Source organism: Oncorhynchus gorbuscha, linkage group LG15, assembly GCF_021184085.1.
Source record: "Oncorhynchus gorbuscha isolate QuinsamMale2020 ecotype Even-year linkage group LG15, OgorEven_v1.0, whole genome shotgun sequence".
Lineage (NCBI taxonomy): Eukaryota > Metazoa > Chordata > Actinopteri > Salmoniformes > Salmonidae > Oncorhynchus > Oncorhynchus gorbuscha.
In genome coordinates, this window is record NC_060187.1 from 52773013 (window position 1) to 52800707 (window position 27695).

The following is a 27695-nucleotide window of genomic DNA, read 5'->3' on the forward strand; positions in this document are numbered from 1 at the left end:
ATATAACCTCCATGACCCTGCTTTGGAGCCCATTTCCACCTTTTGACATGTTTCCTCTACCTCCACTTCTGGTGTTTTGAAGCTAGGTATTGTATAGTATTATTACATCTGCCCATCAGCAGCTGGCAAATATTATAGTGTTTTATTAAGCGTGCGTTGTTGTGTGAACCGAATTGCTGGGGCAGTGTTATTGTCAGGACATCCTATGTTTGTGGGACTGGTTGGTTGTTTTGCCCCAGCCCTTCTACACTGTAAATATTATGTCTGCTGAATTAATACCTCCACCTTAGAGGAACCTGGCTCACAGAGATGTTCTGTGACAGGCCTTGTGAAGCTCAGCACCTTGTCAGTCAGCCTGTCAATCACCTGAGCTGTTACCATGGCAGCTGGATGTCTGTACGTGTCTCGGATAGAGACTCACTCAGGCCAAAGAGAGAGTCCTACCTCCAAATAATTTTAAAGGTGTATGACTCCACATTGTTAGTGAAAAAGCATAAAGAGTGCAATGTGTGTCTGTGTGCTTCCACATAGCCTGTTGTTGTTGAAAGGCTTATAACAATATTCTCCCAGTAGGGAGGAATGTGAGACTCTTGATTGTGGGACGCTATAGGCGGAGGCTAGTGCAAGAGGAACTCTCCCATCTCATAACTGTTGGTTACTTGGTTGTGAATGTGTGGAGGAGTACATGCGCTTGCACTATCACCCTGCCAAAGCACACACAGTCCCAGAGCTCTGAGCTAACGTTAATAACCTTCCTAATGAGCCTGGCACTCCATGTTCTTTAATCACGGTGCATATGGGTGTCAGGTTAGCATAGCTAGGCTAATGTTCCTCTGCACTTTACTCTGTGTGCATATGGGTGTCAGTCTAGCTCAGTTAGGCTATAGGCTAATGTTCTAATAGTACACTTTACTCAAGAGTGCATGGGCCAGGTTAAACAGCAGCTGGTGCACAAGGTTTTGCTCGCCTGAGTTAGAGCTCAGCTAGGCTACTGTAAAAAATGTCTGGGCAAGGGTTACCTCTGCTCTCTGCGCTGTTGATATGTTGCAGATGCCCAGTTGTGGTTGTCATAGTTCAACAGTGTTTCTTAACTCTCTATTCTTGTCTCTCTGACGCCATTGCTCCAGTTGATGAAGTTGACCACCTGCACACCACGACGGAGGGAGATGGGGACAGCACCCCTCTCCCATTCAAGGGCAAGGGCAAGTTCTCTACCCTTGGCAAGATCTTCAAACCATGGAAGTGGAGGAAGAAGAAAAGCAGCGAGAAGTTTACGGAGACTTCAGAAGGTTTGTGTTATGGTTTCGTTGTGTTTGTTAGTTTATGTGTTGCATTCAGTCTTTATCAAACGCCTTTTCAGTGTGTTTTCTTGTCTCCTGGTGATATGGCCAATTTTCCAGTATGTACAGTTCAGTCTGCTTTAACAAGATGATTGTTATAGTGGTTAGAATAATATGATTTTTATTTGAAGATCTGTAAACTTACATCTTTGACTTCTGGAACGTGAGATGACACTAAAATCTGAAGTATTATCTTTGGTTTTATATGCTATCTGGAAGAAATCTGAAGAAAAAAAACTCAGTGCATTAACGCACTGGCTTAAATTCTGTGTGTTGACGGCAGTTCTGGAGAGAAAGATGTCGATGAGGCGACCGAGGCAGGAGCTTATAGAACAGGGAGTGCTGAAGGAGCTCCCGGAGAATGGTAAGAGTGCTGCCACTGGTGATGTCACTCACTCACCAGATCCCCACATGACTCAATCAGCCAGTTCCAGTTGGCTCACTAACACTTCCACTTGCCCCGAAACTTTGAATGTTTGGCAAAAGATTGCGCTTGAGGGAGAAAGATGGCGCCGAAGGGTAGGGCTGCCGTCTTATCGGCTCTTAACCAACCATGCTAAAAAAAAATCTTTACGTTGTTCGTAACTTTTTTGTACATAATGTTGCTGCTACAGTCTCTTGTGACCCGAAAATAGCTCCTGGACATCAGAACTGGGAATACTCACCTCAAATTGGACGAGTCGGACTCGAGGGATATACTACGGACACCCGACCATGCCCAGATCCCTGTGATTCGCTGGAAAAGTAAACGTAGGTTTCACGTAAAGAAATCAGGATGCCTTGTGAGGATCAGGCGACGAGTGGCTAATCTGCCCTTGCCTTCCGTTCTGCTAGCTAACGTTCAATCGCTGGAAAATAAATGGGAGGAACTGAAAGCACGTATATCCTACCAACGGGACATTTAAAAACTGTAATATCTTGTGTTTCACCGAGTCGTGGCTGAACGACAACATTAAGACCATACAGCTGGCGGGTTATACACTATCGGCAGAACAGAACAGCAGCCTCTGGTAAGACATGAGGTGTGGGCCTATGCATATTTGTAAATAATAGCTGGTGCACAATATCTAAGGAGGTCTCAGGGTTTTGCTCGCCTGTATCTCATGATAAGCTGTAGACCACACTATCTACCTAGAGAGTTTTTATCTGTATTTTTTGTAGCTGTCTACATACCACCACAGGCCGAGGCTGGCACTAAAACTGTGCTCAATGAGCTGTATTCGGCCATAAGCAAACACGAAAATCTCATCTAGAGACTGCACTCTTAGTGGCCAGGGACTTAAATCAGTTTTACCTCATTTCTATCAGCATGTTAAATGTGCAACAAGAGGGTAAATTCTAGACCACCTCTACCCCACACACAGAGAAGCGTACAAAGCTCGCCCTCCATTTGGCAAATAAGACCATAACTTTATCCTCCTGATTCCTGCTTATAAGTACAAATTAAAGCTGGAAGCTCCAGTGACTGGGTCAATAAAATAGTGGTCAGATGAAGCAGATGCTAAACTACAGGACTGTTTTACTAGCACAGACTGGAATATGTTCCGGGATTCTTCACATGGCATTGAGGAGTACACCACATCAGTCACTGGCTTCATCAATAAGTGCATCGAGGACGCCGTCCCCACAGTGACTGTACGTACATACCCCAACCAGAAGCCATGGATTACTGGCAACATTCGCACTGAGCTAAAGGGTAGAGTTGCCGCTTTAAAGGAGCGGGACTCTAACCCAGAAGCTTATAAGAAATCCCGCTATGCTCTTTGACGAACCATCAAACAGGCAAAGCGTCAATACAGGACTAAGATCGAATCATACTACAACGACTCAAATGCTGTTCGGATGTTGCAGGGCTTGCAAACTTTTAGACTACAAAGGTAAGCACAGCCGAGAGCTGCCCGGAGACACGAGCCTACCAGACGAGCTAAATAACTTCTATGCTCGCTACGACGTAAGTAACACTGAAACATGCATGAGAGCATCAGCTGTTCCGGATGACTATGTGATCACGCTCTCCGCAGCTGTTGTGAGTAAGACCTTTAAACAGGTCAACATTCACAAGGCCGCTGAGCCAAACGGATTACCAGACTGTGTACTCCGAGCATGCGCTGACCAACTGGCAAGTGTCTTCACTGACATTTTCAACCTCTCCCTGTCCAAGTCTGTAATACCAACATGTTTCAAGCAGACCACTGTAGTCCCTGTGCCCAAGAACAGTAAGGTAACCTGCCTAAATGACTACCGACCCGTAGCACTCACGTCTGTAGCCATGAAATGCTGGTCATGGCTCACATCAACACCATTATCCCAGAAGCCCTGGACCCACACCAATTTGCATACCACACCAACAGATCCACAGATGATGCAATCTCTTTTGCACGCCACACTGCCCTTTCCCACCTGGACAAATGGAACACCTATGTGAGAATGTTATTATCTATTCTTTAATAACTCTACCTACATGTACATAATAACCTCGACACCGGTACCCCCCCGCACAATGACACATTGACTCTCTACCGGTGCCACCTGAATATAGCCCCGCTATTGTTATTTACTGCTGCTCTTTAATTATTTTTTATTCTTATCATTTACTTTTTTAGGAATTTTCTTAAAACTGCATTGTTGGTTAAGGGCTTGTAAGTAAGCATTTCACTGTAAGGTCTACCCCTGTTGTATTCGGGCGCATGTGACAAATCAAATTGATTTGATATATGTAAAGTGTAAGAAACATGTTGGACGCTCCACCACTACCCTACATATACCTATCCAGACCCTTCAGATCTGCAAACATTTAAGGGTTAGGGCAGCCAAGGGGGAGGGAGCAAATTGGAAATGGCTTTATCTTTATCAGACGGAAGTCCAGGGCTATCACACCTACACAGACCGCATAGTCGATGACAATAACAGCTTCAAATTCAGGACATTCAATGGCAGTTGAAGAAAGGCAAATTCACTCTCATGCTCCCTTTCAAACAGTATAACTGTATATTTTGGGAAGAAAATGACATGGCGTTTTTCTTGAGCTGGGGAAAGTGGAACGAATGGCACCTTGCAGCGAAATAGCTTTGAAAGTCAGTGTATTCTGTGCTCTTACTCTGCCGGCATCAGTGTTGCAGAGACCTGTTTATTAAACACATTTCACTACATGGGCAGAGCTCTGTTACGAAGGGGTTGGCAGTTAGGACACCTTTCTCAAACCTTACATTCTGAATAGGGCTGCGAAATCGTGTCCAGATGCACCGAGGGAACAAATCCAAAAGTCCATCCTGCCCTATTTCAACAAGCCAATTAAATTTGCCCATTTATACTCAAATATCAGAACATTTTGAGTAGAGATGATGGCTTTGTTAGATTTCTGGCTAACCCCTCCCTCACACTTGGTTGGTGACTCAAAGTAGTGTAGTTTATAGATCTTCTCATGTGTGCGTGATGATTGTATGTATGGAAAGTCTCACTGCTTGTATCCATTTTTGTGACAGAAGGGGACGATACTCACAGCCCCAAGCAGCCCTACGTGAAGAATGGCCACACCCTGCCCGTGGGTGGAGGTGGTGGAGGGGGCAGAGGGCATGAGAACCAGACAAGACCCCCCTCAGACTCTGGGATGAACCCCTCAGACTTTAAGATTAACCCAGCCTGGCTGCCCCAGCCAGAGGACCGCAGGGTCCGCTTCCCCCCGGATGTAGACCGCCATGGGGACCAGGGTGGCCCCAGAGGCTCCGGACATCAGGAGGAGGGCCAGCGAGGAGGTGGAGGACGGTCCCAGGGGGAGGGGAAGTCTAACATGGCCTGGCAGGGCCAGGTGATGGGCCAGGTGATGGGCCAGGTACAGGGTATGGGACAGGAGGAGGGTAGACGTGGGGGCAGACTACACCCTTCTGATGGAGACAAGCGGCCGGGCCTGCAGAAGGCGCCATCAGAGGACGGAAGGAGGAGTCGCCCTGCTGAGACAGCATGGAAGCCCACCCTCCCCCGGCACGCGTCCGCAGAGGAGGGAAGGGCCCGTAGAGGTGAGCTATTAACACCGACACATTCTTTTACTTTTAGATTTATATGTATTGTTGTGAATTGTTAGATATTACTGCACTGTTGGAGCTAGGAACACAAGCATTTCACTGCACACGCAATAACATCTGCTAAATATGTGTATGCAACCAATCAAATTTGATTTGACACATACACACCCTTATTCTGTAGAGTAGGGTGGAAGCTGTCCCTAGACACTGATCTAAGGTTTGTGTTTTTCCCCCTAATGGAAGATTTGAAAAGGATCAGCTGATCCTAGATCTTTGCATAAAGGCAACTTCTACCTGGAGCCTGGTTTTCTGACTGCCGCTCCCTCCCTCCCTCCTTCCAGTCAGTCTTCCTCCTCTTCAGTCCTCTGGTTTGGGCCCAGATATAGACAGGAGTCTCAGAGCCTCTTTGCTCCCCTGAGTCCTGCTCCAGCTATGCGTCTTATTCAGGAACAGAAGGAAATAGAAGGAATAGCTCATCGTCTCCTCCTTTCGTAATTAATGCAGCACTATCGTTTTAACCATTCCTGCCCTTAAAAGCTAATGCCTCTCAGCTCAACCGTAAACCTGCTGAAGAGCTAAAGCTAATTGATACAATTCCAGCTATTACACACTGAGCTAAATGGCATTTAGTGTCTGCTGTTTCTTTTAGATATTATGCTGTCCCTGATTTATCTTAATCTTCTCGCTTTCTCTTTCTCTCCCTCTATTGTCTCTTTTCTCTCTCACTTCTGACTCTTCCATTTCATCCCTCTCCTTTTCTCCCCTTTTCTCTCTCCCTTGGTTTTCTCTGACCTACCAGTGCCTTCAGAAATTTTTCACACCCTTGACTTTTTCCACATTAGTTGTTACAGGCAGAATTTTAAATTGATTCAATTTAGATTTTGTGTCAATGACCTACACACAATACCCCATAATGTCAAAGTGGAATTATGTTTTTAGAAGTGTTTACAAATTAATAATAAATGAAAAGCTGAACTCTTAAGTCAATAAATGTTCAACCCTTTTGTAATGGCAAGCTTAAATATGTCACTACAAAGATACAGGCACCCTAACTCAGTTGCAAGAGAGAAAGGAAACTGTTACAGAGTTTAGAGTTTAATGGCTGTGATGGGAGATAACTGAGGATTGCTCAACAACATTGTAGTTACTCCACAATACTGACATAAATGACAATGCAAAGAAGGAAGCCTGTACAGGAAACCTGTAATCCAACACAACACACCACGGAGTACCACTCTTCATATTTTCAACCATTGTGGCTGGATCATGTTATGGGTATGCTTGCCATTGGCAAAGACTAGAGTTTTTTTTAGGATGAAAAGAAATGGAATAGAGCTAAGCACAGGCAAAGTCTTAGAGAAAAACTTGGTTTAGTATGCTTTCCAACAGAAACTGGGAGATGTCCTGTCTTTGTCATCATTAAAGGTGAAGACTGTTATTTTATCAAATCAATCCTCTGTAATTATTATTACATGATTAAACTAATCATGTAAATTGTATTAACTAGGAAGTCAGGGCACCATGGAAAATCTTCAGATAACAAAGTTATAACTTTGATATTTGGTTCCGGTTGGAGCGAGTGGTCGCATCTGCACGTCGCTCCAACGGGTAGTATAACTTTTTCATTATATTTCATTATATCACAACGGTTTGATTTGTCTTATCTTAGCAATTTCTTCTCAGCTAGCTACATAGCCGTCTTTGTATCAAAGATAATTGCGTAATTATCGTATTTCGCCGTCCTAACGTAGTCTTCACTAGCCAGCTAGCTAACGTCCACTGATTAGCTGCACTGGAGAAACTGTTACACTCAACTGAACGACTTGATTAGTTTAGTGTTAGCTAGCTACATAGCTGTCTTTGCTGTCTTCGTATCATCGTATCATCGTATCCAAGATAATTGTGTTGTTTAGGTTTAGAGTGTGTAGTCTTAGAGTGATTATCTTAATTTACCGAGGTTAGCTAGCCAGCTATTTGTCGTCCTTAACGTAGGTGACTCTGCTAGCTAGCCAACGCTAGCCAACGTCTTCTGTATAGAACTCAACTACCCGGTCGCATTCACAGGTTGTATCACATTTTCACTTCATTTTCATTACAGTACAACGGTTTGATTTGTTTGATCGTAGCTAGCTACTTAGCTAGCTACATAGCCGTCTTTGTATCAAAGATAATTGTGTAGTCTAGAGCGATTTTCTAGGTTCGCTAGCCATCTATTGTCGTTATTTTAACGCAACGTAACGTAAACAACACTGCTAGCTAGCCTGCTAGCCCCCGAATAGCAACACTGCAGAAACTATTACACTCAACGGAACGACTTGATTAGTGTAGTGTCAACAACGCACCCACTGCCAGTTGGCCTACTTCAGCAGTACTGTATCATTTTAATCATTTTAGTCAATAAGATTCTTGCTACGTAGCTTAACTTTCTGAACATTCGAGACGTGTAGTCCACTTGTCATTCCAATCTCCTTTGCATTAGCGTAGCCTCTTCTGTAGCCTGTCAACTATGTGTCTGTTTATCCCTGTTCTCTCCTCTCTGCACAGACCATACAAACGCTCCTCACCGCGTGGCCGCGGCCACCCTACTCTGGTGGTCCCAGCGCGCACGACCCACGTGGAGTTCCAGGTCTCCGGTAGCCTCTGGAACTGCCAATCTGCGGTCAACAAGGCAGAGTTCATCTCAGCCTATGCCTCCCTCCAGTCCCTCGACTTCTTGGCACTGACGGAAACATGGATCACCACAGACAACACTGCTACTCCTACTGCTCTCTCTTCGTCCGCCCACGTGTTCTCGCACACCCCGAGAGCGTCTGGTCAGCGGGGTGGTGGCACCGGGATCCTCATCTCTCCCAAGTGGTCATTCTCTCTTTCTCCCCTTACCCATCTGTCTATCGCCTCCTTTGAATTCCATGCTGTCACAGTTACTAGCCCTTTCAAGCTTAACATCCTTATCATTTATCGCCCTCCAGGTTCCCTCGGAGAGTTCATCAATGAGCTTGATGCGTTGATAAGCTCCTTTCCTGAGGACGGCTCACCTCTCACAGTTCTGGGCGACTTTAACCTCCCCACGTCTACCTTTGACTCTTTCCTCTCTGCCTCCTTCTTTCCACTCCTCTCCTCTTTTGACCTCACCCTCTCACCTTCCCCCTACTCACAAGGCAGGCAATACGCTCGACCTCATCTTTACTAGATGCTGTTCTTCCACTAACCTCATTGCAACTCCCCTCCAAGTCTCCGACCACTGCCTTGTATCCTTTTCCCTCTCGCTCTCATCCAACACCTCCCACACTGCCCCTACTCGGATGGTATCGCGCCGTCCCAACCTTCGCTCTCTCTCCCCCGCTACTCTCTCCTCTTCCATCCTATCATCTCTTCCCTCCGCTCAAACCTTCTCCCACCTATCTCCTGATTCTGCCTCCTCAACCCTCCTCTCCTCCCTCTCTGCATCCCTTGACTCTCTATGTCCCCTATCCTCCAGGCCGGCTCGGTCCTCCCCTCCCGCTCCGTGGCTCGATGACTCATTGCGAGCTCACAGAACAGGGCTCCGGGCAGCCGAGCGGAAATGGAGGAAAACTCGCCTCCCTGCGGACCTGGCATCCTTTCACTCCCTCCTCTCTACATTTTCCTCCTCTGTCTCTGCTGCTAAAGCCACTTTCTACCACGCTAAATTCCAAGCATCTGCCTCTAACCCTAGGAAGCTCTTTGCCACCTTCTCCTCCCTCCTGAATCCTCCGCCCCCTCCCCCCCCCCTCCTCCCTCTCTGCAGATGACTTCGTCAACCATTTTGAAAAGAAGGTCGACGACATCCGATCCTCGTTTGCTAAGTCAAACGACACCGCTGGTTCTGCTCACACTGCCCTACCCTGTGCTCTGACCTCTTTCTCCCCTCTCTCTCCAGATGAAATCTCGCGTCTTGTGACGGCCGGCCGCCCAACAACCTGCCCGCTTGACCCTATCCCCTCCTCTCTTCTCCAGACCATTTCCGGAGACCTTCTCCTTACCTCACCTCGCTCATCAACTCATCCCTGACCGTTGGCTACGTCCCTTCCGTCTTCAAGAGAGCGAGAGTTGCACCCCTTCTGAAAAAACCTACACTCGATCCCTCCGATGTCAACAATTACAGACCAGTATCCCTTCTTTCTTTTCTCTCCAAAACTCTTGAACGTGCCGTCCTTGGCCAGCTCTCCCGCTATCTCTCTCTGAATGACCTTCTTGATCCAAATCAGTCAGGTTTCAAGACTAGTCATTCAACTGAGACTGCTCTCCTCTGTATCACGGAGGCGCTCCGCACTGCTAAAGCTAACTCTCTCTCCTCTGCTCTCATCCTTCTAGATCTATCGGCTGCCTTCGATACTGTGAACCATCAGATCCTCCTCTCCACCCTCTCCGAGTTGGGCATCTCCGGCGCGGCCCACGCTTGGATTGCGTCCTACCTGACAGGTCGCTCCTACCAGGTGGCGTGGCGAGAATCTGTCTCCTCACCACGCGCTCTCACCACTGGTGTCCCCCAGGGCTCTGTTCTTGGCCCTCTCCTATTCTCGCTATACACCAAGTCACTTGGCTCTGTCATAACCTCACATGGTCTCTCTTATCATTGCTATGCAGACGACACACAATTAATCTTCTCCTTTCCCCCTTCTGATGACCAGGTGGCGAATCGCATCTCTGCATGTCTGGCAGACATATCAGTGTGGATGACGGATCACCACCTCAAGCTGAACCTCGGCAAGACGGAGCTGCTCTTCCTCCCGGGGAAGGACTGCCCGTTCCATGATCTCGCCATCACGGTTGACAACTCCATTGTGTCCTCCTCCCAGAGCGCCAAGAACCTTGGCGTGATCCTGGACAACACCCTGTCGTTCTCAACTAACATCAAGGCGGTGGCCCGTTCCTGTAGGTTCATGCTCTACAACATCCGCAGAGTACGACCCTGCCTCACACAGGAAGCGGCGCAGGTCCTAATCCAGGCACTTGTCATCTCCCGTCTGGATTACTGCAACTCGCTGTTGGCTGGGCTCCCTGCCTGTGCCATTAAACCCCTTCAACTCATCCAGAACGCCGCAGCCCGTCTGGTGTTCAACCTTCCCAAGTTCTCTCACGTCACCCCGCTCCTCCGTTCTCTCCACTGGCTTCCAGTTGAAGCTCGCATCCGCTACAAGACCATGGTGCTTGCCTACGGAGCTGTGAGGGGAACGGCACCTCAGTACCTCCAGGCTCTGATCAGGCCCTACACCCAAACAAGGGCACTGCGTTCATCCACCTCTGGCCTGCTCGCCTCCCTACCACTGAGGAAGTACAGCTCCCGCTCAGCCCAGTCAAAACTGTTCGCTGCCCTGGCCCCCCAATGGTGGAACAAACTCCCTCACGACGCCAGGACAGCGGAGTCAATCACCACCTTCCGGAGACACCTGAAACCCCACCTCTTTAAGGAATACCTAGGATAGGTTAAGTAATCCCTCTCACCCCACCCCCCCTAAGTTTTAGATGCACTATTGTTAAGTGACTGTCCCACTGGATGTCATAAGGTGAATGCACCAATTTGTAAGTCGCTCTGGATAAGAGCGTCTGCTAAATGACCTAAATGTAATGTAAATGTAATATAACTATTCAGATATTTTAATATCTGATCAATTAGTCTTCTATTAATTAATTATTCTTTACCTCACGTCAGTCTCATCTGAACATCGTAAATTGTTGGATCTCTGCACAAACCCAGCCTGCACTATAAATCATCCATGCACCAATTTGATTAATTATTTATTTACTAACTAAATAATCACAGAAATGCATAAACAAACAAACCGTAGATATTGGTTACTAACAATGATAGGGAAGATTCCCTAGTGGGCGCAACCGATATGACGACTTGGTGGACAAAGGGAAGGGGGTGTGGACTGAGAGAGCTAGAAAGACAAAATGGATTCATTACACAGTCTATAATCATATACATTGAAATGCTAATCCTTCGCACATGAACGCTCACTCATTTAGGAATAATTGCAATCTATATATATTTACGCCCATATGTCGTTGTGATCTTCTCTGTTAGAATCATCAGTCTGTCTGTGGGAGAGTCAGTTCATCAGAGAGTCTCTGGTTACACATGGTTGGTTGTAATGGATACATCAGGCGTCCATTGTTCTTAGAGTAGATGTTTCGGTGGTTGTCGATATTCGCATCCCAAGTTTACATCATTTCTAGCTGCAGACTAGTAATTAGTATCTAAGATTTGCTCTTATTCTGTAGGGATTGATAGTCTCAGAGTTTAACCATTTCCAGGCATGTAGCCAATGCTCCACATGGTATGGTTTTCTAATCTTGGTACTCAAACCTGTGCCACCTCAGCTTACACCGAGGTATGCGTGGTCTTTACTTTTCACAATCAAAGCTCACTGTGGGTTTGTTTAGTCTGAAAAAGATTTTCTTAGGTAGGGGCTTTTATTCGTAACCGTAGAAAAGGCGGTTCCATGATGCCAGATCATGTCTTCGCTCACGGGGGCGTGGCCGCTGACTAGTTAAACTTTACAGGGAATACAATTCTATCAAAATGAAAGGTTAACATCACATTACGTTATTTCACAAAGAGTTTCATCTTTACTCATCAAGATTTAGATGCAAACACCATAATTGAGAAATGTACGCATTCAGAGATATAGTTGTGTGTTTCCTGTCCTCTATGAAGTTTCCAAATGAAACACACTCAACATAACTGCCCCTTAAGTGTCCATTGACCCTTCCCACATTCTCACAAGTGGACATTTAGTTTCATTTTCCCATTTTGGGGATTTAGGAGTTCTGCCACGTGAAATCCTTTGTTCACTCTGTGGTCTCTCTCTCTGCATGAAAAGGGGAAGAGAGTCTCCACCAGGAATTTACGACCTGAGATAATAGAACCTGGGTGTAGTAGAGAGTGAGAGAGGGTGAAGCCACTATCTACACCCAGAAAGGTCCACGTCATATGACAGAGACAAATTCACCTTTCAACAGGACAATTACCTAAAACACAAGGCCAAAATATACACTGGGGTTGCTTACTAAGACGACATTGAATGTACCTGAGTGGCCTAGTTACAGTTTTGATTTAAATTGTCTCTATGGCAAGACTTGGAAATGGCTGTCTAGCAATGTTCAACTTGACAGAGCTTGAATATTTTTTGTTAAGTATAATGGGCAAATATTGTCCTATCCAGGTGTATTAAGCCCTTAAGAGTGTCAGAGCTGTAATTGCTGCCAAAGGTGATTCTAACATGTACTGGCTCAAGGGGTTGAATACTTATCTAATGAAGATATATTGCGGTTTTATTTTGACATTGAGCATTTTGTGTAGATCATTGACAAAAAAAGGACACATTTTAATCCCACTTTGTAACACAACTAAATTTGAAAAAAGTCAAGGAGTGTGAATACTTTCTGAAGGCACTGTGTATCCTCTTTTCTCTGTGACATCAGCATGTGATAAAGACTTGTCTATAAATAAACTTCAGCTTTGAGAAATGGCGTGGGATAAGAAGCAGGGTGGAGGGTTAGGGGAATGGGGGGAGGGGGTTTGGTAATTACAGCACTGTTTGTCTATACAGCTGATCCCCTGATAATGACAATACACACACACTAGAGTGGCTGAGTGAATGGCACAAATTGTCTCAGTGCTCCAACCCAAGACTGAAACATTTATGTTTTTTAGGGAGATGCATAATGTGATGAGATGGAAAATATACTATTATTGAAAGAAACAAACACGCTCCGAAAAGCCTAGCAGTGTGTAGCGAGTTGCTGTGTGTACGGTCTTTGACACGAATGCGCCCATGTGTCTCTCATGATGATGATTAGTGATTAAATGTATAGTGCTCTTTAACACATGTATGTTATGTAACACATTTTTTGTGTGCTGTGTGTTTTGCAGAATCAGATAGCCATTTTGTGCCTGACCCAGATTCGCTGCGGGATACTCTCCGAGAGTCACTGCCCCCCAAACAGTCCATTATGCCCCCCAAGTGGCTGATAAGCTCCACCCCCGAGCCCGGCAGCGAACCGAACCCTGCAACCACATACTCTTCCTCCTCCTCGTCTTCCTCTGCAGTTGCAAAGCCTGCCCAAACTGTCTCATCTGCAGGCGCCAACACCCAATCTTCAGCAATAGTGTCCATTGCGCCATCCTCCACCCCCCAGGCGACCAAGCAGCCACCCCTCCCCCTGCCGAAGCCCGTCAACAGGGGCGTTAATGCTGCCATGTTGGGTGAGTAGTAGTACTAGTTGTGGTGGTTGTAGTTGTAGGGGCCTGTTTGATCACAGAATGGCAGAATTAGCCAATGAGATGCCCGGGGAGACCAGGTGCAGTTTGCATCGAAGCACACACACATTCACACGTGCACATGCACAATTAGTGGAGCTTCCACACGTAACTTTTAGTCGCGTGTCATATGCATACATGTCTGCAGAAGACTCATGTCACATGCATAGGGGTTACTACAAGGGACACGTGCACGTTGCACGCATTCTCACACACACACACACACACTTTGCCACTCTCATCCTTATAATGATGTTATCCCTGCGGCTCCAGCAGCTGTTCCCCAGCCAATGACTTAATAAGACTGAACTATTTTAGACAGCAGCAGCGGAGCAGATTTTCCCTGGCATTGTATCTCTCCCAGGACACCACTGACTCTGGTGGCTCTGAGCCTGCTGCTGCTCAGCTCCACGCGAAGACAATATTGTTGTTTTTGTTGTTACCAGGGGCGTTTCTCGTCAGGGGAGTCTGACTTTATTCACTGTTGTTCTCTTTGAGATCTGATACGCCTATTACCTTAGGACTGTTTTAAACACATTATTACGTATTATGTAGGTTGGTTGGTTTAGCCTGGAGCTAGTAGGCTTGGAAGTCATTTGCCGTGCACTCGTTTGTCACCTATTCGCCATCTATAGTCTGTCAAGCTATGTCATATGTACGTTCTAGAATGTGTGTAGATATTTCAGCTGTCATATTATGTAAACAATTCCGATGTATTAAACCATGTCGGATATGTTAATAAATGGGGCATAGAATGGGGCTTTTCATGATGTAGCAGGAAGGAGAAATGGCATTAAGAAGTTGCTTCGCTGATAAACTTTCTGCATTCTTCATTTGGTACAGTTACAATGCGTTCAGTTATTGTCTACAATACATTTTAGCCAGTACATTTTGTTAGGTAATGTTCAAACCAAGGTGTTCATAAACTACTGGGAAAACTTGTAGATCTAAAAACTCATCCGGCTTGGTACTGAATATGCAATCATTGCTTCCCCAGCTGTTGTTGAAACATATCAAACTGTATATGAATGCTAGATGAGCCTGTAGTGACTGTTTTCAAAGGTATTCCACTAGTTAGTTAGGAATATTCCTAACAGTTAGCTAGGTGCAGAGTGATTACTTCCAATGGCTAACCTAGAGGGCCCGAAACGGAAGGAGTTTTGATTTCCTCTTCACTTTCCCCACTTGGTGCCCCTCTCACAGCCCAGACAAGCCTCTCAGACACTTAGCGTAACACTCGAATTACACAGACCCTCTTGTTCTGGGTGCTAGTAGTGCGTTCAGTGTAAGCATATACACCTTGGTCGTGTCCATTAGACACCACACGTTTTGTTTTGAACAGGAAGGACTACCTAGACTGTTTTTAAAATGGTGTGCTACGGTGTGCCCTAATGAACATCACCCTAGTGTATGTGTAGTTAAGGTGACCAGATATTGGAAATGAAAATCTGGGCATGGACCTATAGTTAACTATCAAATGTCAATATATTCCATTCAAATACCTGTATTAATTATAACACAGAAATTGATTACCCCTCCACAGTTTTTTTAGGCTAGCCATTTTAGAATCACCTGTTTAGTAGGCCTTCATTTATCAATGTTGTGTACGAACAGAAATGTTCGTAAAACATGCGTGTGTGATTCAACAACTTAGGTTGGAGTCTTGTTAACAAACTATAGTTTTGTGCATGACACAAGTAATTTTTCCAAAAATTGTTTACAGACAGATTATTTCACTTATAATTCACTGTATCACAATTCCAGTAAATCAGAAATGTACATACACTTAAGTTAACTGTGCCTTTAAACAGCTTGGAAAATTCCAGAAAATTATGTAATGACTTTAGAAGCTTCGGCTAATTTACATCATTTGAATCAATTGGAGGTGTACCTGTGGATGTATTTCAAGGCCTACATTCAAACGCAGTGTCTCTTTGCTTGACATCATGGGAAATCAAAATAAATCAGCCAAGACCTTAGGAAAACAAATTGTAGACCTCCACAAGTCTGGTTCATCCTTGGGAGCAATTTCCAAATGCCTGAAGATACCACGTTCATCTGTACAAACAATAGTACGCAAGTATAAACACGATGGGACCACGCAGCCGTTATACCGCTCAGAAAGGAGACATGTTCTGTCTCCTAGAGATGAACGTACTTTGGTGTGAAAAGTGTAAATCAATCCCAGAACAACAGCAAAGGACCTTGTGAAGATGCTGGAGGAAACGGGTACAAAAGTATCTATAGCCACAGTAAAATGAGTCCTATATCGACATAACCTGAAAGGCTGCTCAGCAAGGAAGAAGCCACTGCTCCAAAACTGCCATAAAAAGCCAGACTACGGTTTGCAACTGCACATGGGGACAAAGATGGTACTTTTGGGAGAAATGTCCTCTGGTCTGATGAAACAAAAATAGAACTGTTTGGCCATAATTACCATCGTTATGTTTGGAGTGAAAAGGGGGAAGCTTGCAAGCTGAAGAACACTATCCCAACCGTGAAGCATGGGGGTGGCAGCATCATGTTGTGGGGGTGCTTTGCTGCAGGAGGGACTGGTGCACTTCACAAAATAGATGGCATCATGAGTCAGGAAAACTATCTGGATATATTGAAACAACATCTCAAGACATCAGTCAGGAAGTTAAAGCTTGGTCGCAAATGGGTCTTCCAAATGGACAATGACCCCAAGCATACTTCCAAAGTTGTGGCAAAATGGCTTAAGGACAACAAAGTCCGGGTATTGGAGTGACCATCACGAAACCCTGACCTCAATCCCATAGAAAATGTGTGGGCAGAACTGAAAAAGCGTGTGCGAGCAAGGGGGCCTGCAAACCTGACTCAGTTACACCAGCTCTGTCAGGAGGAATGGGCCAAAATCCACCCATCTTATTTTGGGAAGCTTGTTGAAGTCTACCCAAAACGTTGGACCCAAGTTAAACAATTTAAAGGCAACGCTACCAAATACTAATTGTGTGTATGTAAACTTCTGACCCACTGGGAATGTGATGAAAGAAATAAAAGCTGAAATAAATCATTATCTCTACTATTATTCTGACAATCTGACATGATATACTTGAGAATGTGAGTAAATTTAAGCACACCTCTGACCATGCGTACACAGCACCTTGTGGTAGAAAAGTCAAACCATCTACCAAAATGGTGGAGAAAGGATTGACATACTGGACCAAATCATAAACTAAGAAGAAAAAGGATAATACATGAATAGTTCATTCATGTATCTATTTTATAGACACTTCAGCTACTAATAGTTTTCTCAGGGTGCTATCGAATTCATAAACATGAAACCATTTCAGCCTAATTGAATAATAAAGTCAGTTAGAAAGAGAGTTGAATGTAAGGTTGAAGGCAATTTAGTTAAACCAGTTAAATAACATAAAAGGCAACACTGAGGAATTGTGACTTGTCCAAAATAGCAAATATTGCATTGCTGGAGGAACTGGCACAGGCTGCATTACGCAGGGAGCGTGTTTTCAATGAGTGTGCAGTTTTTTTTTTTGCTGAGAGCGACGCTTGGCTTATAAGTAGATTTAGTTTTCCAAGGCATATTTTATTGTATCACTGCAACCAACTCTCGCCAGTATTAGAAAGGGAGACTAAACGCACCAATGCCATCCCAATGCATACCCAAGTCCTCTCCACCCTGGGATTTTTGGCCACTGGAACATTCCAACGGGATATTGCGGATCGGTCTGGCATTTCACAACCAACCATGAGCCGATTATTGCCTGCAGTCCATCGCGGCATTATTTAATTGACCCCACAATACATCCAGTTTCCATACACTGCTGTGCAACAGGACAGAGGGAAAAGGGATTTCCATACCATAGCTGGATTTCACAATGTCGCAGGAGCAATTTGCTGCACCCACATCGCAATCGAAGCACCATCATTGAGCAAATTTAACTTTGTCAACAGAAAAGGTTTTACATTCTGTCAATGTGCAGATCATCTGTGATTCACATTTGGCTTTGTTGAATGTAGTGGCCAGGTGAGACACATGATTCATTCATTGTGCAGAACCGTTCATTCGGACTTAACCTCCAGGAAGGAGCTGTTAGGGATGGATGGCTTATTGGTAAGTGACTTGTGTTTTATTTGCCATGTTAGACCTCTACTGGGAAACAATATCTGAATGTTGTGTTCATAATTGCAGGAGTCTGGGGTTACCCATTGAAAACATGGCTGATGACTCCCCTCACAAACCCCTCAAACCAACAAGAGGCAAGGTACAACCAAGCCCACGTACACAGAAGAACAGTAGAGCGCACCATAGGCCTGCTGAAAGGGCGTTGGCTGTACTTATCTGGGACAGGAGGCACACTGTAATTTGCCGCTGAAATGACTTGCCTTCAAATGCCATTACATGAATGTAATACAATGTGCAAATTCCTTTTTAGGTTTGCTACATTGTGAAGGATTGCAGTGTGCTCCACAATATTGCAATCAAAATTGGTATTCCACTGAATGATCCACCTAGACTCGATGAGCCCATACCTGACGGAGTGTTTCCCACCACCCATAGCTCTGGCACTGAGGACAAGAGTCAATATCACACAACAGTTTTAGGTATCTGTTCTTCCAAATATTGTAATCAAATCGACAAGGAAAACACATTTACATTGCACCAGTATTTGTCTCTAAGGCTGTTGCATACATACTCCATCTGCTGTTTGAATCTTAGAATTGGTTTATTGATCTCGTTGTTTGAGGACTGCGTCAGTCAAAATATGTTGCGCAGCTGAAGTGCTTGCCAGAGAGGACACCCTTCTTGTGGGCCTGGGGATGGCTGAGGAGTCCGAAAAATCACCCACATCTGTAAAGATTTAATGTTTTGTAATTCTGGTTATATTAATTTTGTTACATTTAGTTTGTTATATTTATTGTCAAGAAAAAATATTTAGATGTGGTCCATGTCTGAATATGGTTGCGAAAATAAAGCTTGACTTACCATCAGTTGGTGTGTCTGGTATTCCTTCAGGGTCTGGGAGAGGATCCTCAGTATCACCATCACAAATGATGCCAGACACCGAGGTCTCTCCAATTATGCTGCCAATGCGCTGGTCCATAGCAGACAGTGAATAGTCACTCTACCCTTCTTACACTTATATCTTTCACTTCGGTGATGAAAAGTTCTATTTCTGCAGTTTTCTTTTGTGTTCTTTGATTTCTCTATGTTGGCGGACAGAAATCAGTGACATTTCTTGCAGATTTGAAGGGAAGGTTTGTGACCATTAGGGGTCATTTAGGGCGGTTCTTTATGTAAATGAGACTTCACGTGCACTAGCACAGTGTTTTAGAACGTGTCTGATTTATCAAGGCTAAATACTTTCCGGTGTCTGTAAATCAAGCATACGAGCAATTGATAAATACCAACTTTTTGGGGATTTGTACGAGATAATTTAGAAGCTTTTCTACGCAACATTGATAAATGAGGGCCCTGGTGGGCATGGTTGTTCATGCGGTGGTTACATGTGTGTATCAATGATCAACCATTCTCATAAATGGTCAAACAAGTTTGGTACAGGGATAGACAATTTGTACATGCAAATTTGACTGGATACAGCATTTTATTGTTGAAATATCAACCTAAAGGTAACTTCACAGTTGCATCTTTCTTTCTGAGGGATAATCGTGTATATTTTCAGGGACAGCTCTAGCTGGGGACAGGCCACTAAAGTTGGGGACTGTCCCTGTAAATCAGGGACGTCTGGTCACCCTATACACACTGTATACATTCAGCCAGCCTATATGAGAGCTGAAGGCATGCGTGTCATACCTCTCGTCCCCCGCCAGCCTCCACTCTACAGGGCGGTGTGAACCAGAATGACTCCCAACTGCCCCTCTACTGGTCCTGCTGGAAACGCGAGGGCGACTATGACGTCTACCTGTCCCTCCCGGTCTACCTGTGTCGGCGGGACGGCAGAGGCCTGCGGTCAGGTAAAACAAAGGATGCCCACCAATGCCCCTCTTCACTGGCATCGCCACAGCAACGTCTTCCCGAGCCTGCGTTGTGTGTGTGGCTGTATGCCCCCCCCCCTGTTAACGTCAACCTTCTGGTCACCAGCGTCATCATATTGCATCATCCTGACTTGAAATGCCTCATGCCAAATGCTACCTGGATGCTACTGCTGGACTAAACCTATAACGACCTGGATTGAGTGCTCTCTTATGCTCATGCCACGATAGGCTGCATGTACGCAACAAGGTTGAATGAGAGTGAGGTGTGCGTGTAAGTGGGTGTATGTGGGTGTCTGAGCACCATATGTGTACTACCACCTCTGGCATGTGAATGGGGGAGTAACTGAGTGTCTCCCATGATGGCTAGCTGTGGCTGCACAGCGCAGACCAGGCTGCCCCATAAAGGCTAATCCACACATCTGCTCTGGAGCAAGAAAGGAGAGAAGGGCAGATGAAGGGCTTGACTCTGTTTAAAGCAGATGTTATAGTCCAATCCTGTCTACTGCATGCTTCATGTCTGGCACTTTAATTGGTCAGCTGCTGTGATCTATTGTACTCCAATGCAGTATATGTCCATGGCTTTGTATTTTAATGCTATTTCATGTTAACACATCCGTCAGCAACTGCATCAAGCTTACATATTTAAAGGTTTGCATGCAGTCGCAAAATGTCTATTCCAGCTTTGTTGAACAGGGTTTTTTCATAATTCTCAGTTCAGAGATGCTAAGAAGCGATGGATGCATACTGGCCAAATCGATTTGTGTATGGTCTGTGTGTGTTCTAGAACATGTGTACTTATTCAAACCCTCACTGTAACCTTGATTGCCACATGCACCCGTTTGTAATGTAAGACCCTGTCGGATGCACTCATGTGACCTGGGTTTGTGGATCTATGGATTCATGTGGACTCAGTCATGTGATCTGGGTGTGTATATCCATTCATGTGCACTCGCCCATGTTACTTGGGCTCGATCTTACATGTAAATGGAGACGTAAACAAGCATGTGCACTCACTTGATCCGCAGTTGAAAGCCCAGATTTAGGTTAATAAAGTAAGTGAACATGTGTTTTTATCAGTGTGTGTGACACCTTCAATATACTGTGTTTCTCAATCCCACAGGCAACCTCACCCAGGCCGGTACCAGCCTTGTGCCAACTAAGCCCTCTCCACCGATGCCCCCCAAGAGGACTACCCCTGTCACAAAGCGCAACCCGGAGGACCCCTCTGCGTCCACCCAGTCGGTCCCGACCCCCTCCCCCTCACTGCTTTCTCCCGAGGACCATCATAACCACTCAGTCGGCTTCCAGATGCCTCCCCCTTCCCCGCCCTTACCCAACTACATCCCCCCTTCTCCCCCCCGCCAGCATCTGCACACGCACTACCTCCACCACCAGCACTCCTACCAACATCCCATCCCTCAGCCCTTGCTCTTTGACCCCCCAGCCCCACCAGTGAGCCCCCCAGCGTCCGGCCCCCGTCCCCCTGCACATCATGATCCAGAGGGCCCTGTCCAGCCCCGGCCAGGCCCAGCCACATCCCGACGGCTCCCAGCGTTCAGCCCACTCCCTGCTCTTTGAGACGCCGCCCGAGTACCAGGGGGACCGCGGCCGGCCCCTAGCCGTCAGCATCCAGCCTCTGAAACTGTGAGTCCAGTGGATATTTCATCAATGTTCTAGACTTGAGTAAAACACACACCTCAAACATTAGGTGTAAAGTTGGCAAGACCTTGTCTAGGACTTATGAATGAATTTAGCCACACAATCTTTCTGTGATGCCAATGATTTATTATCAGCTCCGTCAATAATATGTGACTGGCGGCTTTTCCTATTTCTGTTGAAAACTCATCTGATCTCCATTTCTCTCTCTCTCCCTCCTCTCTCTATCAGGGCTGAGGATGACTACTCTGAGGAGGAGGATGATGATGATGAAGAGGAAGAGTACGATGGGGAGCTTCCCCAGCCAGAGCTGGAGCCACGGAGCAGGAGGTGCATGGTGGGAGAGCCCAGCATCAACGTCATCCCCGAGGGGCCCAACAGCAGTGAGGAGGAGGAGGAAGAAGAAGAGCAGGACCTGCAAAGGGAAGACAGCGACTCGGACGGGCCAGTGCTCTATAAAGATGAAAATTCAGATGAGGATGAGGAAGATGAGCCTCCACCCAGTATGTATCTCTGTCTCACTTGAATTTGGTTATGGATAAACATTTATACTCAGATACAGCAGCGTCTTTAAAATACTGTAAAAATAAGTATGCCACCTAACAGACTCGGTGGCATATTAGAAGTGACTTACAGTAGCGTCAGCGCATACTTTTTTGTATGTGACTATAATACCTGTGGAAATGTATCCCCTGATTTGGCATTGTTAGCACTGCACTCTTACCAATTGAGCCACACAGGATACCAATACAGTGCCAGTCAAAAGTTTGGACACCTACAGTGGTTGCTCCACTAAAGGTTTTGCGATTAGAGGTAATTTGTGGTTTAGTACGGTACCCTGCGTCACTACTTCATTGCACCAGACCAGCACAAGGGGGAGTTAGGGCACTGATTATGTTTTTGGGTCCTACTGTGTCTCTAACTGACAATGAATGGGCGACATAAACCTAAATAGAAAACTATAATTGTGCACGACTTCAATATTACTTACTAAAAGTGTTGTTACACTAAGGTTTTTATTATTTTATTTTGTTAGGATTATTTTGCCTTTACTGTAGTGCTGTAGCCCACTCCCGACCGGTCACGTTGTACAGCGCCTAAGTGGCGAAACTGTCTAAGACACTGCATAACAGCGCATGTGCTGCTACAGATGCTGGTTCAATACCTGTGCTTTCTTCGAGTGGGAGACCCATGAGATAGATGACTGTAGGTTTTTGGTTTCTCTCCCTCTAAAAACAGAAATAAATCATTCTAAATAATTCTAATTCTAAGTAACAAACAGGCTTTATTTACAAATTAGTAACAATGTCTCTCCCCATGAGATCGTCAAGGCAAAGAGTGGCTACTTCGAAGAATCTCAAACATAAAAATATATTTTGTTTTGTTTAACACTTTCTTTTTGGTTACTACATGGTTCCATGTGTTATTTTTTGTTTTTTTAGTTTTGATGTCTTTACTATTATTCTACAATGTAGAAAATAGTACAAAATAAATAAAAAACCTTGGATGAGTTGGTGTGTTCAAACTTTGGACTTGTATTGTATATCTTTCTATACCTGACTACATCTCTCTGTGGTTCTTGTTCAGGTGCTTTGGCCAGCAGGGTCAGAAGGAAAGACACGTTAGCTTTGAAACTGAGTAACCGACACGCCCCAGAGAAACATGCTCGAGAGGACAAGTCCAGCAGTCACACCGAACGACGCACTCCCGGACACACACCAGGTCACACACACCAAGGGTCAACAGGGCTGACATGGCAGAGCAGGGAGCAATGGGAGGCCATACGCACACAAATAGGCTCTGCACTCACAAGGTAACAGATAAAGCCACACAGTCTCACTATCATTTTCTTCTCGCTCTTTCCTCTTCTCTCCACATATACACACACCAAATCTAACACAAGGTTGATGTGAACTTCTATCCTCTAGGCGTCTCAGCCAGAGACCCAGTGCAGAGGAGCTGGAGCAGAGAAACATCCTTCAACGTAAGTCTTTCCTACTCCCATCACAATTTTTCTGACAGGTGAAAGCTTTGTGGTGGAGGCATGGAGCGCTTGCCTTCACCCGTCCCATCATGTCTAATCAGAGAACTAAATGGAAGGGAGGAAGGAATAATGCACTTTTCTGGAATTAGAATGGGGCCTAGGTTTTCACCTAATCACAGCTCAATCCCCACTGGTATTTCTCTCTTAGTAAGGATTCTTGTTATTTATATAAATGAGGCCACATTCCAAGAGCATGAGGCCACTTCTTATCAACGTGGATTAGATTTATTTTATTTTATCTCAGTCGGTGTACTTGTGTATTTGTGCCTAGTACCTATATTAAATCCCATTGGAAAATTGTATTTTTGTGAAATAGACAGCAATTGCACAATTTGGTTCATGTCTATACAGGGTTCTAAACAATGGTTTGACTCTCTCTCTCCTTTTCAGCCAAGAACCAGATAGACAGGCAGGCGGAGGTCCGAGAGATCAAACGTAGACTCACCAGGAAGGTAAGACCAGTGACACACACGCACTACTGTTACCTGTAATAATATATTTCTCTCATTTAACAGAACATTTACGCACAGAGGAGTAACGAGTGAATTGTTATAAAACAAGCTGAGAGAAGGTAGTCTTCTTCAAGGGAGACTGGCAATGAGGCCCTTTATCTACTTCCCCAGATTCAGATGAACTTGTGGATACCATTTTGGCTTTCAAAACTACTTCTAACTTCCTTCATACAGAACACAAATTCATCTGACTCTGGGGAAGTAGATAATATAATAATATAATAATAATAATAATAATATATGCCATTTAGCAGACGCTTTTATCCAAAGCGACTTACAGTCATGTGTGCATACATTCTACGTATGGGTGGTCCCGGGGATCGAACCCACTACCCTGGCGTTACAAGCACCATGCTCTACCAACTGAGCTACAGAAGGACCACGGGCGCCATCCCTTTAAACTCTTCATTTAACTCCTCCTCTAGCTGAGTGAGAGGCCCACGGTTGCTGAGCTACAGGCCAGAAAGATCCTGCGCTTCCACGAGTATGTGGAGGTCACCACAGCCAATGATTATGATCGGCGAGCAGACAAGCCCTGGACCAAGCTAACACCCGCCGACAAGGTACAATCAGCTGTCAGTCATAGCTCCCTAAAGCCCACGGCTTGTAATGCACTTACTTATTGACACCAGTATATCTTATTGCCCAGTAATGAAAGTATATATTTCTGTATTTACTTTAGTAGTTAGACGCGGTCTTGTGCAAGTCTTAATTGTATTAACTTTCCCACCTTCGTCCAGGCTGCCATTCGTAAGGAGCTCAATGACTTTAAGAGCTCTGAAATGGAGGTTCATGAAGACAGTAGGATCTATACAAGGTACTTCCTCAGCCTATGGACAACATGTAATTGTGTAAATAACTTCATAATATAGCTCTCGCATTAACATACCAAGACATTTGTTTTGATCCCTTTAATTGGCTGCTCTTACAGCCTTGGAAAATACCTTTTTGATATGTTGAGTTGTTGTGATTGATCAAATTATCATTGATGTCCTTTTCTTTAGGTTCCACCGGCCTTAGTATCCACCCCATACTGGAAAACACTTACTTAACCAGTGGCCGGCAGAGTCTCTGGAGAGGAGTCACGGGGTCTTGGTGCTCCCTAAACAGACTTCCCTTTTATGTTGCTGAATGTACTGTACAGATCATCAAGGAAGGCCCTGGAATTGACTGAACGGAAAACAGGGGGACTGAGGACCAGATGCAGTATTTCTATCAGACAATAGGGGGTACCAAGTGCCAACAAAGTGAAGAGGTGGCAGAGGGGCTTGACCGAGATGGCTTACTGGGAGCCACTCTGCCGATGTGTGTTATCCTTCAGGGTTCCACTGACAACGACCTTTTGCCACCTCTTTCGATGTTGCCTTTTTTCTGATTTTACTCTGTATGGCACAGTTAACCCATGTTGCAGAGATGTAAATGTAATAACATTACAGTAATAATAGTCCTAATAATGACAGCTACAATAATAAACACATTAATAATAAATGTTAGAGACGAAGCTGCAGAAAGAGAATGAGGAGGAAGACGACTGTGGGATTTGCCATTCTCCTAACTGGAAAAGCTCTGCGATTTTTGTGCACTTCTGTATAGATTTCTGTGATTTCTTAGACTGAAACTTGAGTTCTAATAATGACAACTGTAATGCATAATATTTTGATCACATCAGAAATTACTGCTTTTATTTGAACCTGTTTCAATAGTGTGCATTTTTACATTTTAATAATTTAGCAGACACTCATCCAGAGTGATTTACAGGAGCAATTATGGTTAAGTGCCTTGCTCAAGGGCACAGCGGCAGATTTGTCACCTAGTCCGCTTGGGGATTCGATCAGCGAACTTTTGGTTACTGGCCCAACGTTCTTAACAGCTAGCCTGCCTTGCCTGTATTTATATTTGGCTGTGACGCGGGGTGAGCATTTGAGCTTTAACTAGTCATAGGAAAGAACACAACGAGGAGGTAGTTGGTGTGCTTTTCTTGTTTTGTTTTTTTTTGTCATTTTTTTTTTGCCAGACTGTGATCCCCATGCTGACAGTAGAATGCTGTTTTCATATCACATATTTCTTCATTTCGCTGCATGAGCCAACACACAGTGCAATTGTTGAATCAACACTTTTTTTATTTACGTTTTTTTGTGTGTTTTTTGTACTTCTCTACATAGGTCAAACCATGCAATGCTGCAAATAATAGCTGTTTTAAAATGCTAAGATTATGATGATGGCATCTTAAATAAAACAAAAGTTTAAATGTTACATTCTGTAAAGATTTGTATCAAAGTGCAGTTGGCATAGATCAGGATTTGATGAAAATTACACAATTAGTGGATTTTACGGTTGACAGGGAATCATTTCGGCAGGAAAATACTTTTTTATCTAGAGAAATGTTACATGCGTTGTATTCTGGCCAGTAGATTACAGAGTCCTTTAATGTACAGATGCATTTAGGTTACTGTTGTGTATATATTGTTCTTCCTTATTATTTGAAAATAAATGTTAACTATAATAGTATTATAGGTTGCTATTTTTCTAAGCACAAAATATTACTGTATGATTAAACACTACAACAATGGGAATCTTTAAGTGTTCAGTTTAACTTAGTTTTTTTACGAAATGTGGAATTTTAGTAACTGCCTGTAAATAGTCACCTATAATTAAAAACCTTAAATCACTCTGAGTCTTTCACTCTTTGAGTCCCACTTCCCATCTTCAATTGTGAAGATCCAGCTAAATCCTGTAATTCCAAATGAATGGGACAATATCTCTCATTCATCTGGGATTCAGGCATATAGCTGAAACACAAGAACCGACAAGTGGATCTAGACTAGTTAATATTTAAAAATAATAATAATCATTTCTGGGTAACTAGTACCTTACTGTAGTAGATTTCCATTAAAATTGTTTTTAAGAAATACATTTTTAGCAAAACAATATTTCTCAAGCAAGAACTACTTTGATAGGACTAATCACGTTTCCATCCAGTTTTTATGCGAGTAAATCATACCTTATAAAAAACATCACAACATGTGTGATGGAAACAGGAAGTTTTGGAACTATTTTATAAACGCTGCCATAATTCGCAGCAGGTCAGCTTGGTGGAAACACCTCTGTTGGGAAAATGTACATATTTTCGTTATGCGTATTTTAGAATATTCACATGAAAATGTGTCTCCAATTTAATGGAAATCTAGCTATTATCTGGGTAGGGAGGGGAAAACTGAAAACTAGCTCTTATTGGCAGGTTTGCATGAGGTTTGGAATTATTGTTATTGGTCTATTAACCAATTTACTGCATGGTGATGTTACCATCGAAAGCTGAAACTCCCACTCATGCAAACCTGCTGATTAGAAGGTCCTGTGTAGATAGCAACTATTAGGAAATGACGCTGAACATTTTTTTTCACTCTAGTGCTTGTTTCATCAGCTGATAAAATGTTGCCTAGCTGGGCCTTTAAATGTCCACAACAGTAAAAATCCACTTTTTCAAGATGAACGACGATCGCCAGAGTTTACCCATTTACCCAATTAGTATTGGTAGCATTGCCTTAATTGTTTAACTTGCGTCAAACATTTTGAGTAGCCTTCCTCAAGCTTTCCACAATAAGTTGGGTGAATCTTGGCCCATTCCTCCTGACAGAGCTGGTGTAACTGAGTCAGGTTTGTAGGCCTCCTTGCTCGCATATGCTCTTTCAGTTCTGCCCACAAATTGTCTATCGGATTGAGGTCAGAGCTTTGTTAGGGCCACTCCAATACCTTGACTTTGTTGTCCTTAAGCCATTTTGCCACACTTTGGAAGTAGGCTTTGGGCCATTGTTCATTTGGAAGACACATTTACGGCTGCATGGTCCCATGGGGTTTATA

General features: G+C 44.4%; 1 protein-coding gene across 1 annotated transcript; it reads left to right on the forward strand.

Annotated features, from left to right (window-relative positions):
* Positions 1-26506, forward strand: LOC123997481 (phosphatase and actin regulator 4B-like). The gene is made up of 12 exons (XM_046301763.1): positions 1-1289; positions 1624-1704; positions 4823-5353; positions 13260-13592; positions 20746-21091; positions 21513-21784; positions 22869-23094; positions 23210-23265; positions 23716-23777; positions 24263-24400; positions 24578-24654; positions 24842-26506. The coding sequence occupies exons 1-12, from the start codon at positions 1001-1003 to the stop codon at positions 24855-24857; spliced, it is 2427 nt and encodes an 808-aa protein (XP_046157719.1). The 5' UTR covers positions 1-1000; the 3' UTR covers positions 24858-26506.
* The last annotated feature ends 1189 nt before the right edge of the window (positions 26507-27695 follow it).